Source organism: Zootermopsis nevadensis, unplaced genomic scaffold (assembly GCF_977971745.1).
Source record: "Zootermopsis nevadensis isolate Lab colony 2312 unplaced genomic scaffold, Znev_1.0 Znev_ptg000028l, whole genome shotgun sequence".
Taxonomy (NCBI): Eukaryota; Metazoa; Arthropoda; class Insecta; order Blattodea; family Termopsidae; genus Zootermopsis; species Zootermopsis nevadensis.
This window is the reverse complement of record NW_028259160.1, coordinates 6,830,197-6,843,111: the sequence shown is the minus strand read 5'-3', so window position 1 is coordinate 6,843,111 and position 12,915 is coordinate 6,830,197. Positions and strand designations below refer to the sequence as shown.

Here is a 12,915-nt window from a genome sequence, read left to right as displayed (position 1 = left end):
CACACGTGTGAGTTGAGAAATGCATATATGAAGTTTTAATTGGAAAACCTGAAGGGAAATGGCCACTTGAGTGGCAAAGGTATTTAGGTGGGAAAGTAATAAAATTAAACTTGAAGAATAGATGTGAGTGTACGTACTGGATTCAGGTGGCTTAGGATAGGGTCCAGTGGTGGACTTTGTCAATATGATGATAAACCTTGTGGTTTCATAAAGGCACAGAAATTTTTAATAGTTAAGTTACTTATAAGTTTCTTAAGTAGGACTCTTGCTCAAGGAGTTAGTGAGAATAACAGTTATAATTAACCGTTATACACCAGATTGGATTCACATGACACATTTTAGTCTGGACTCCCAGTACTGACTTTTGTTGAAATCTGTTGAGTAATCTTTAAGGGTCTTAGGAGTAATTTTGAAGATAAACTATGTATAGAGGCACTGTATTCTAAAATTCTAATCTCCTGAGTTTCTCTGTGTGGATGTTATGCTTATTTATGTGAGTTCTTCTTCTATGGCTCTCCGGTCTGTATTCGGTCCATGGCCTCCTCAATTCTCCTCTTCCATTCGGTCCTCTGTTAGGTCCGTCTGTCCGAGGCTTTGATAGAGGTTATTTCTGTGAGTCTCTTGTTTAACAATAGTGGTGTGTTTCCAGGACAATGAGCTCTGGGAACGAAACAGGATGCTGACAAGTGGTGTGGTCCATTCTGTTGATGTGGATGAAGACTTTGATGAAGAGAATGTGGATAGAGTGCATTTGTTGGTGCACAATATTGTTCCTCCATTCCTAGATGGGCGCATTGTGTTCACTAAGCAGCCGGAACCTGTAGTTCCTGTTAAGGTGAATTGTGTTTTGAATAGGACATAGGCAAAAGTCAGCATTAAACTTAGTTGCATTGCTTAATAGGAAATTCCTGAAAGAACTTATGATGCATATAATTCTTTTTATTTGTGTAGAGAGGCTAGTAGAAATTGTCAGATTCTCAAAGACTGCGCTATGGAGTTAGCGATTATCACAATGCAATGAGTACAGGTGCTTCCCATTGCCTTCCTATCACTGTGTAAAGTATAAACACTTTAAAAATGTTTCATAGCATTAATACTATAAGCACCATAGACATACCTTATATCAGTTTGCAACACAGAGTCCAAAAACAGCATTGCACACCCACACGTGCAACCATATCTCACAGCCGTGATGCTTTTCAAAGTGTGTGACAACATTGATATGAGAATATTTTCAAAGTTAGTCAAGGATAGTGGATGAAGCCATGAAAGTCAGTGTACTGCATATAGCATAGAATATCCTATGTGCCTAAATTACCATTCTCTTCTGTTGAGATTTCTGCACTGACACTGAAAATATGGAATTACAAATTCTGGAATATGTTTGAGTTTTTTATATCTTTTTCTTCTTGTGTGAGTATAAAATGACCCATGTTTTGGATTAAACATAAAAGTAGAAGAGAACCTCTTGTTCTAATCCGGTAGATTTAGTAGTTATGCTCTTTAGATTTTACAGTTTTTAAGTAAATAAACAGTGACAGTCACAGTTAGGAAATACAGGAATCTTGCTATCGGTGTTAAATTGTTATACGTATAGAATGTGATGAAAATACTTATTTTGAAGAATGAGGTAGTGTGGGTTTTATTTCACTATGTCTATCAAAATTGTAAATTTGTTAAAGCCCCCTTTTATGACAGTTGGTAGGAGGAATCATTGATTCAAAGGGTTTAAAATAAAAAAGGAGAAATATTAATGTTTTTTATGAATAGGATCCAACTTCAGACATGGCAATGGTTGCAAGGAAAGGATCTGCACTTGTACGGGCATTCAGAGAACAGAAAGAAAGAAAGAAGGCACAGAAGAAGCACTGGGAGATAGCAGGAACCACTATTGGCAACATCATGGGTGTGCAGAAGAAGGAAGAAGAGAAGGATGATAAAGTGAATGCAGATGATGAAACAGACTACAAAACGGACCAAAAGTTTGCAGATCACATGCAGGAGACTACTGAGGCTTCTAGTGAGTTTGCTAAGAAGAAAACTATCATTCAGCAGCGGAGGTATCTGCCAGTTTTTGCTGTCCGACAAGAGGTAAGGTGTATGACACAGTTTCTGTGCTTGCCTTGGTCATTGCATGTTCCAAGTGCAGGACTGTATTTAAGGTTGTTTTGATTTGTTAGGTGGGTTTTCTTGTTTCCATTGTGTGACCTGTTGGTGGATTTCAGCTATAAATGTGCATGATATGTATGTTGAACACAATGCATTGTCTGAAGTACATTTGATAGATATGGTATTTCTGGAGTTTCTGTAATACCACGTGATTTTCATTATAATGGACATTCTTTCATATTTTAGTTTTATAATTTATTAATTTTAGATTATTGATGAAAGTAATCATGAAACCTGGAACCCAATGAATACTAAATTTTCATTCTAACCAGTGGACCATCAAACATAAAAAATGCACATTTTACAACATAATTATGGTATAATGAATGAGTAATTGTCTAAAGCCTTTAGAGAACTATTAGATGTGAATATGTTGAATAATCAGACTTCAATAGTCAAAAAGGGAGTGGCACTGTTGTTTTGATGTTAAGTGTATGTGACAAAGAAACCCTCAGCATAAAAAATTGGCCATTATGAATTTTATTGTAATTACTACTGAAAGGCAAACATTTTTTTTGAAAGCCTGAAAGGATGAGACCACTTTTGAGACATAGATCCATGTGGAAGGGATCTTAAATGAATTGATAATGAAGGTGTGAACAGCTTTTAACTGTCTGCATTGATTGACTTTTGTAATGACTGTAATAAACGTGCAGATTTCATAACAGAATTTATTTCTTCTGCTGTTAATTGTCAAGACTCTGTACTATGTAGTTAGTTAATTCAGAGATATTAATTTATTTAGGATTATGGGATATTTTCATGATGGACTTTACAGTATTCCTTAAATTATAGTTTATTTCATGATAATTTAATTCTTTTGGCTTTTGTTACATCCATCTACTGTGTTTTCCTGCAGCTGTTGAATGTGATACGAGAGAACAATGTGGTGATTATTGTGGGTGAGACAGGGAGCGGCAAGACGACACAGCTCACGCAATACCTTCATGAGGATGGTTACAGTCGCTATGGCATGATAGGCTGCACTCAGCCTCGCCGTGTTGCAGCTATGTCTGTAGCAAAAAGAGTTTCTGATGAAATGGGGACTCATCTTGGTGAAGAAGTGGGTTATGCCATCAGATTTGAAGACTGTACTTCTGAGGTGAGGTTCTTGTTTGTTCTACTGAAAATATATCATTGTCATCCACTAATATTTCTGTCATGGAGTTGCTTATCCTATGATGAATCTGTCTCCAATCTTCTATGTCCTCCCATAGCCACTCTTCTTGCATCTTTGCCCACTCTTTTCCTTTTTCTCATCTTCATTCACTTGGTATCTCCAACTTGTCCTTTTGGTTTTTGCCTGATTATTTATTCAAGATATTAATTTTTTCATTTCATGTATAACATATATATCTGTACTACTGTAGCCTTGCATCAGCTAACTGTATTTAATTTTGAATCTTTAAGAAGATAATACTTTTAAATTATAAATTTATAAATGTCCCTGCAGGCCAGCACCGGCAAACTACCATGAAATGCGACTGCTTCTTGCCTCCAGATAACTCATAGATCATCCTACTGTTTAGTACTTCATAACCATAATAATTTAAAGTCACTTTTAAGTAAACCATAAACCAAGTAATTTACATTGAAAGGTGTTGAACAAGTGTAATTTTATATCATATTAGTTGACTGTGTTTCATGTGTATGAAGTTGAAGGAAAATCTGATCGGATTTCTCAAAAATGACTCACCCTACAAACATGAGTGAATGATAAACATGTGTGTGTGTATTTTTAACCTGTTGTATATTGCATTGGTCATGGGTTATATGAATAAAACAGCCACAGTGTAGGGCATGTCTTCAGGTATGGTCTGTGATGACCTTTCCTGACCTCTGGCTACCTATATGAGGGTGTAGGGTATTTTCCTGCCTGGTGGTGGTAGGTGGGAGTGCCCATAGGGCAGATCTTGTACTCCTAATGATATGTTTGTGAGAATGGTGGTCTGCAGCTTAATGTGGACTCCTGATATTCTTCACATTCACATCACCATCTGTAGTTTGTGTACTACACACAGTACATTTATTCATTCATGCACTCATTCAGTCTGTTTTCAAGTGCAGTCTTGATTTTATGTCTTAGAAGTATTGTAATTATGACTTTTGTGTGCATATGAATGTTAACACCAACTAAATTTCCTGGTGTGTTTTCCTGAACAGAAAACAATTATTAAGTATATGACTGATGGTATCCTTCTGAGGGAATCACTTCGAGAGTCGGATTTGGACAACTACAGTGCCGTTATCATGGATGAGGCTCATGAACGCTCTCTCAGCACAGATGTGCTGTTTGGATTGCTAAGGGAGGTAAGTACCCAAATGGACTGCAGACTTTCTGCTACATTTCTTTCACTGGACATGTGTATAGAATGTAAATTTGAAGTAGGTAAAAATTTTGTTTTTAAATACGTATGATAGCTTCAAAGATTCTGGGACAGGTGTAGTATATTGTATCAGGAGGCATTAAGAAGTCTTCAGATCTGCCTCAAAATACTGACCTTTCATGTATAAAGAATGTACATGTCTTGATATGCATTAGTAATTAAAATATATAATATAATTCAGGTCTATACACAAACTTTATTTACAGATGTTAAAATTTAAAATTTGCGCTATTCATTGTTACTACGATGTTACAATACTGCGCCTTCATTTACTACATGTTTCGATGCGTAGCATCATCTTCAGGTTTTTCCTTTAAAACTACTTTATATTACAATGCAAGTTTTTCATTTATTCATCTGTTTTGTAAATTATTATAGTATGTGTTCTGTTGATCTTCTTATTTTATGTATCTTATGTTTGTTTTCCATTATTCTGTGAATAAATTAATTAACATATGAGTTATTTATTTATATGTAAATAAGTTTGGAATATTGTTGTATATTTGTAAAAGTAAGAACTTACATTTATATTTACTGTGACTAATTGTTTCTGTCTCAGAACTTTCGAAGCTGCCATGTAAGAAAATCTGTTATAAAAACTACTGGTGCTTTCTTAGCAAGATAAATAATGTCCACTAACTTTCTCAGGATTAAGGGCCAGTATATACCCATGTATTTTTGTCTACAGTAGCTATGCTGTATCTGCATATACTGCACTGAGAGGCCCCATTGATGTGTTATAAATTAAGCTCTTTCTTGTGGAACCAAGGAATTGCTTTTTAGATATTCCTCAGTCACTCCAGGAAAATTCTATGATGGTATCTTGTAATATTTTATTGCTCCTTTCTTCCATATCCTCAAGCTTATGATTTGTAATGGTCCAGTTTGTGCTGGGTTGGTTGGGTTGGTAAGTAGATTGGGTGTGGATGGGTGAACAAAGGGATTATTGTATGAGCTCTCTTTCTATCAGAGTTAATGTGGAAAACCAGGAACACTACCAGCTGGATTGTAGACAACTGTGGTAACATTGTGAGTTTGCAGTGACATCTTGTTTTATCACAAGTGATTAATACACTGTTGTTCATGTCTTATATGTAATTTATCAATATTCATACTAAGTTGTGAACTTGGTTCTGTGTAGTAAAAAAGCAACTTGGGTATTTCTATTGTGTGTTGTGCCGCTGTCTTCTGGTTTTCATGAACATCCATGCTCCAGCACTGGCTGATATGCTTCCCCACTTTGCCATATCACTGACCTGCCAACACAAAGTGGAGAGAGAATTGTTACATCAGACTTACTTGAGATTTGTCAGAAATACACATTTCATCTCAGGCTTAACTATATTGATATTGGGATTAGGATAATTGTTGTTCATATTTGAAATTAATAACTAACTAACTAGATGGCTTACGGAACCCGAAGGTTCATCACCGAATTAACCCAAGCCCTCCACCGGACCCTGTCCTGGGCAAACAAAATCCAGTCTCCTTCAGCTCCTATCTCTCATAGATCCTGCCTGAGATTATCCTTCCATCTACGTCTAGGTCTCCCCAGCGGTCTCTTCCCCTCAGACTTCCCATCCAATACCCGGTGGACACCTCTTGCCCCATCCATGCGCGCTACATGCCCCGCCCATCTCATTCTTCTCGACTTAATCACCCTGACAATATTGGGGGAGGAGTACAGATTTTTAAGCTCATCATTATGCAGTTTTCTCCACACCCCATCGTCTTCTCTCCTAGGCCCAAATATCCTCCACAACACACTATTCTCAAACTCCTGCAATCTCATAATTTGTTTCTTTTTTGTCGAATTTAACAGTGCTGTGTCAGCTATGATAGGATGACAGTTCCATTTGGTTTAATTGGTTTTGTCAGAACATTATGAAATTCCATAAAAGGGCTTCTGACGCTTGGTAACTCAATATGCACGTGTCATTGTTTACAGTGACTGTGTGGCTAGACCAAATATATCTCCAGTAATTACACTTGGACAGATTGTGTTATAATCTAAATTTGTTTCATACAGGAGTGGTTATACTAGTTTTCTTGTAAGTAGTGTATACTTTGGAGTAATGAACAAGTAGGTGAAAGTTTAGTTCCTGAGATACATTCAAGGATTGATTTATAGTTCTAGAATTCTGTTGCTCATGCAGATTGAAGTACAGAATATAGACATACATTTCTCTCCTGCTCGTTTCCAACCTTTTTACCATGGCGGCACCAGTGGGCAAAATGTTCACTGTTGTGCCATTTCTGCTTCTTCTGATGTCTTAGTGCCTGAAACAAGAAGTGTTACATTACTGTTGCTTCCCTTGAACATTGTAAGTTTGTGACAGAACCTATAACCTACCCATTAGTGACTTAGCGCTTCTCCATGTTTTGGCACATTGAGTAAGATGTTATAGAAAAGTTCAGTTTGCATTTGTGTGCATCTGTATGAGAAGTGGATTGTGGTCTTTGGTTATGATACCATGTGGTCTTGTAGTTGGATACGTTTAGGAGAAAATAAAAATATATGTGGCTCATATTATTAATAATGAGCATTTTCTGTGCATGGACTATAATGTGCTTCTTTTGAGAGCTTTTATAACTAAAATTGTCAGATAAACAACCACTGGGGTGATCAAGGATAAGCTGGCGATATCAAATGAGGGAAGATATGTAGAAGAAAGTAGAGGTAAAGTGGACTGAGATAAAAGAAGAATGTTGAGAGTATAGAATGGAATGGGGACAGGTTTAGGTTTTTAGGTTCTCATGGCAGAGAGTACAAAGATTGCTGTCTTCTGGCTTGTAGCATTGTGTAGTCTGGTAGATGTTTACCAGAATTTCAGAGGTCCTTGCTGCCTCCATCATCAGGGTAGTGAGTACACAGCTATACGACTCAGAAAATAGTCATCTTCTGGAGACAGGTTTGTTATGATAGCCTGCACTGGTGGAAATGTCATTGAATGCACAGAAAATTATGAATTAGCAGCGCATTTGCTTTGGGAACTTTATTTGGTTGTCATATAGACCGAGTTTTTCATGAAGTCAGTCATAAATGCAGTAATTAAGTACCTATTCACATTATTTGTAATTAGTCTTGATAAACCTATGTGATATGTGGCATGATAAGATAGATAATTTAAACTCACATTTCTCGTTTAGCACTCAACATTAGCTGAAATTAGATAGCATGCGAAGAAACTGTGTTATTCAGCTATCAAAACTATACACAAAAGGACACATAACCAGAATTATGTTATAAAAAAAGTGTTACTGTGATACTGACACTCATAGTCAAATTAATGATAAGAGCTGCATCATAACTTGTAGTCATTGTTTTGTAAATTAATTATTGTACTGCTGCTCATTCTTGGAATGTAGTGTTATATCACTTAAATTACTCTGAATGTACGAACAAAGTTTGATTTTGCATTCTCAACATTATAAGAGAAAATATGGCCAGATTATGGGAATAGGCTAACAGTCTTTAATTTAAAGCAGTAGTAAGGAGAGCTTACACTATTTGAGGGGGGGGGGGGAAATGTCAATTAATTAATTTAGAAAGGGAAGGCATGTTTTAATACTGCTTGAAGTCATTTCTCACAGGAGAATCTCATGAATGTCTCCATTTATTCTCCCCTAGCTTAATCCATCTGTCAGTTGATCTTTTAAGGGCTAGAAGTCAGTTTATGTTTCTGATCATTGTCATTTCCAGTTAAATATTTTATGTTGCACTACCATCTCCATAAAAAAATTTCATACGTATGTACAGGATGAGTATACTGGTTACATAAATTGTACTTAAACATAGGGCCATCATTTGCATATAACAGACACTATTTGCATGCAAAATGTAAGAACTATGCAACACAAGCTACTTACGTATGTCACCTGTTGCCTGATCTCTTCTTCACTGTGATATGGCATATTTTGATCACTTTTGTTGTTGATGCGTATCCGGCTATCAGGCACCCAGAATTTCTCTAGTTTCTCCTGCACTACTTTTCCCTGATCAGGTCTATAGCTTACAACTTGGATTCCATCAGCACCTTTGTTTCCTGGAAGTACAAAATATTTAATTTTCTTACTGTGATATGCCCTGTGGGGTCACAGGAAAATGAATATAAGGACTTTGGCAGTGAGTTTCTTCCCCGCATTGTTGACAGTATCTGAATAAAACTTCCTTCTGTGTGGATTCATACATGCATGTGTGTGTATATATATATATCCAAGATTATATTTGGGCAATGCTTGGTACCATTCAATTCAAAATATTTTTCTTTCCTTCTCTTCTTATCTGAAAATATAAAGATTAAAGTATACAAAACTTTAATTTATCTGTCATTTTGTATAGAAATGAAACTTTATTTTGTACTCTGAGGGTGTTTGAGAGCAGAGTGCTGCGGAGAATGTTTTTGAAGTGATAGGAGACTGGAGAAAACTGTGCAGTGATGAGCTTCATAATTTCTGCTTTTTACAAATTAATACTCAGGTGATGAAACCAAGGAGGCTGAGATGGGTAGGGCATGTACCTTGCATGGGAGAGATGAGAAGTGCATATGCAATTTTAGTCAGAAAAATCTGATGGGATAAGACAACTTGGGTCTTAAAAAATAGATGATAGGGTGTGGAATAAAATATATGGCTCAGGGCAGGATAGAAACGGTAATGTGCTTTTAGAATCCATTAAAAAAGGCAGAGTAGTTCTTGATTAGCTGAATAATTGTGTCTTGTCAAGAAAAAATGTTGATTGTGGGATTCTAGGTTGTGATTTCATGTGGTCTTGTATGTGGGAATCAATGTTCTTCCTAACCATTGGTAACCACCTAATCTAAACTAGAACCCTAAAGGTGAAGGTGATATTTTATCTAAAACACTGTTAACCACGTACAAGACTACAGTTCACACACTCCAATCAACCATAACAACATCTGCACTACCTGTGAAAACCTCAAATCTCAGATGTGTTTTCCATACTTAGTTTGTTATTAAAATGGTCACATGTCTTAAATAATCTGGCCTCTTCTTGTCTGCCTGGCAAGAATAAATTCACATGCAAATCCCATCTTTGGCTTCATACTTACGTGATGCTGTTGTTCTGATACTGATACCCCAGTGGTGGGAATCCTTATGCTCCACCTCCAAAATGTCTCCTGTTTCTGTCACATTGCAGAATACTGATTTTTCGGATTCGTCAAGCCATTTGGATACAGTTGTGACAGTAAACTTGAAACTGCCAATTTGTTTTGTGATGCCAGGGCTCCCTGCCATTAATGAAAAGTTTGTAACTGTCACACAGACATGAACTTGGATGTCACTGATGCTTATGTCTTTCGTTGAAGTTGCTGTAGACGACTGAATGTGCTGATGTAAATTATATTGTAAATGCTAATTTAAATTAACATGGAGGTGACAGTGTTGTTTAACATTGTTTCAGATTTGCCAGGTGTTTTTTCTTGGTTAAGTAGACTTGGTATAAGGTTTTATTTTGTGCAGTTTGTATAGGCAAAATGTACACGTTTAGAAATTAATTTTGATCAAATACTCGTGCTACAAACGTTATTTTAGTAGTAGTTGGAATAGTGACTGAAAAAAGATATCCTAAGTAAGAAATGCTTTAGAATGGTTGCTCTTGTGTCTGAGAACCGTGACAAGCTTCATAATTTTTCATCAAATATTATTAGAAAGATTATGTAGAGGAGAATTTGATGGATGGGGCATGTGGCATTTATGGGAGAGATGAGAAATGCATAAAAATTTTAGTTGAAAAGCCTGAAGGGAAGATTTATGAATGGGAGTATAATGTTAAACAACTAGGGTGTGAGGTTATGGACTGGATTCATTTGGTTCATTGGGTTTTATAAAATTCAGGGAATTTCTTGACTAGCTGAGTGACCATTAAATTCTCAAGATCTCTGTCTAATGGAGTTAGTTAGGACTCTTTTCTCATTGCCAGTCTTATGGACATTGTTAAGTATTATTCTGCACTACCTTCAGAGTAATTAGAGCATGTGTGTGAAAGTGCAACCAGATGCAGTAAACAATAACAGTGTATTGACTTAGTTAATTATTATTTGTTAATGAAGGAGTTGCTGTTGATTTGTATATGTCATTGGTATATTCCATAACCATGTACATACTTAATAAACAGTTATGACACTAGCATTTGTAAACATAGTATGCATGACTGTTTATATTCTATTTGGATTTGAATTGTGAGGTGCTCAGGTGTCCAGACAGATTAATCACTTTACAAAAAAACTGAATGGATAGACATTTTTAATTTTACATTCACTATCAAAAAGACTGTAGGTAGACTTGTTACACCTCAGAACATTTCAGCTTTTGTTCTCTGTTGTTGAATTTTAATGAAACTTTGTATGGGAAGACATTACAGCAACTTGTGTTTAGGTTGTATAATTCAGTTAAGCATGGCAGTTTGAAACCTGAATTAATTTAAATTTATCACTTAATGTACACTATGCACAAAAAGATTTCAGTCAACAGTTACAGATGTAACCAACTAACTGATTGACTGACTGCAGTACAGGGCCTTCCTGCAGCAGTGAACAGTTATACATATTCCTGGTGTAGAAATAACCTGTTGTTACGAGACCCAAGTATACATAACTATCATCATAAAATTCTGTTTTGAGTTGTATCCTGAAGCATTCAGTCCAGTTTACGTCTAAATCAACCTGTTTATTCTAGATTCATATTAATATTATCTCACTTACACCTAGATTTTTTAACTGATCCTTTCCTTTGTGGTATAAGTAAAGTAAAGTTTGTCCCACTATACGCCATATAGGCATTTGGGGTGAGTGGAGGTATAGCTCCTTTCCTTTGAGGTATGCTTATCAAAATTTCGTTTGTATTTGTTGTTTCTCCCTGTGTATCCTACATATATATATTAATAAGATGAGTATTTTATCATACATGTGTTTTTTGTGAACAGGTTTCTGAGAAGTTTAACACTATTTGGTTTCATGGTTTAAGTATGTAACATAGCCATTTGTTGTTTTATAAATTTGAATGTCCTGTGTTTAAACTTGGCCTGGTGACCAGCTTTCCTGGTTGCATTTTTTAAATTTTTTCTGTTACATTAAGCGCTCAAATTGTGGTTTAAGATAGATTATGACAGTTCTTCCCAATACATAGTTGACAGTCATACTCCCATATCATGCATTGTAAACAATGCAGCTAAAAGTTTTGAGTACCATATCCAAGAATCAGCAGTCAGTAATTACCGTACGTTATGCCATGCTCTTGCTGTTGTCCACCTCCTCATCTTAGTAGTGATAAAAGCAAACAATTACCTAACAGGTGTTGAATTGCCTTTGTGCTGCCAGAAGTCATGGTTTGCAGAGTTGAACTGAACTGATCTTCAGGTTGCATTCTATCATGTGTTTTTATCAAGATACTTCACTGTATTTACAAACTTTGTAACAGAGATAACAGTATCTAGATCCCATGTGAAGATAATACATGCAAAGGTGATGGACAGACTGCAGTAGTATCTATTAGATGTTGCATTTTTTATTAGAGCTGTTTGATAGAAGATAAAAGAATCTGAAAGTTTGGGGTCCACTTTCCTTGAGAAAGATACAGTGTAGCTCTCAGTTAAGAGCCAAGATATGAGATGTATGACTGGAATTACACTTACATCTCTTCCCAGTCATTATGTTCAATCTCGCTCTGTGGCCCACTTAGCTTCTGACCCATTACGCACTGGCAGCTGTTTATTAAGTGATTACCACTTTCAGACAAATTTAGATTTCATGTGGCTTACATGTTTTACACCCTACCAAAATGTGACCTGTATAAAAGTTAAATATGCTCTCAAAAATGTATATTGTTACAAAATTTCAGGAGGTCACATAACGTGGTGGTAGTGTTGCTCCCATCAAAGAAGTATGTAAGGCCTTGATGTTGATACTATTGATAACAGGGAATTGAAAAGTGTAGAGGATGGCACAATGTTTGTACGAGTTTCGTAAAAGTCAGTTGAGTTTGTTTTAAGGTTGTTTAGGGCGACAGACACACAAAAATAAAAAGGTTGTGTGAAAAATAGGTATTTTTTATTAATGTACTTATGCTATTTTTATGGATCTAAAAGTTGTATTTGACAAAAGAACATAGATTGAGGGTGTTTGAGAACACAGTGCTGAGGAGAACATTTAAACTTGAGAGAGAGAGAGTCACAGAAAAATGAAGTCAGGTATGTAATGAATAGCCTCACACTCTGAATTTGTGTAATATTGATTGATTGATTCATTCATTGGTTATTTTAAAATTGTTTTAAGAGTAGAGGTTGTATAGCTTCAAATGAAACTGGAAGGTGATCATAAAATGGCACTTAGTTAAGGAT

General features: G+C 35.9%; 2 protein-coding genes across 3 annotated transcripts in view; one reads left to right on the top strand and one right to left on the bottom strand.

Moving 5' to 3' along the window:
* The window catches only part of Prp16 (ATP-dependent RNA helicase l(1)G0007), a 36,120-nt gene that overhangs the window by 6,785 nt on the left and 16,420 nt on the right, over positions 1-12,915 (top strand). For both annotated transcript variants that reach the window (XR_002543144.2, XM_022064353.2), the window contains exons 7-10: positions 650-835; positions 1,771-2,091; positions 3,029-3,271; positions 4,333-4,479. Coding sequence is in view for 1 of the 2 variants with exons in the window: in XM_022064353.2 (XP_021920045.2) it covers positions 650-835; positions 1,771-2,091; positions 3,029-3,271; positions 4,333-4,479 (897 nt within the window). In the remaining variant the exon portion in view is untranslated. The remainder of the gene's footprint in view (positions 1-649; positions 836-1,770; positions 2,092-3,028; positions 3,272-4,332; positions 4,480-12,915) is intronic.
* On the bottom strand, positions 5,373-11,967 carry l(1)G0469 (lethal (1) G0469 NlpC/P60 domain-containing protein). The gene is made up of 5 exons (XM_022064363.2): positions 11,864-11,967; positions 9,629-9,808; positions 8,427-8,602; positions 6,738-6,836; positions 5,373-5,812 (listed from the first exon to the last, which is right to left on the bottom strand). The coding sequence occupies exons 1-5, from the start codon at positions 11,940-11,942 to the stop codon at positions 5,720-5,722; spliced, it is 627 nt and encodes a 208-aa protein (XP_021920055.2). The 5' UTR covers positions 11,943-11,967; the 3' UTR covers positions 5,373-5,719.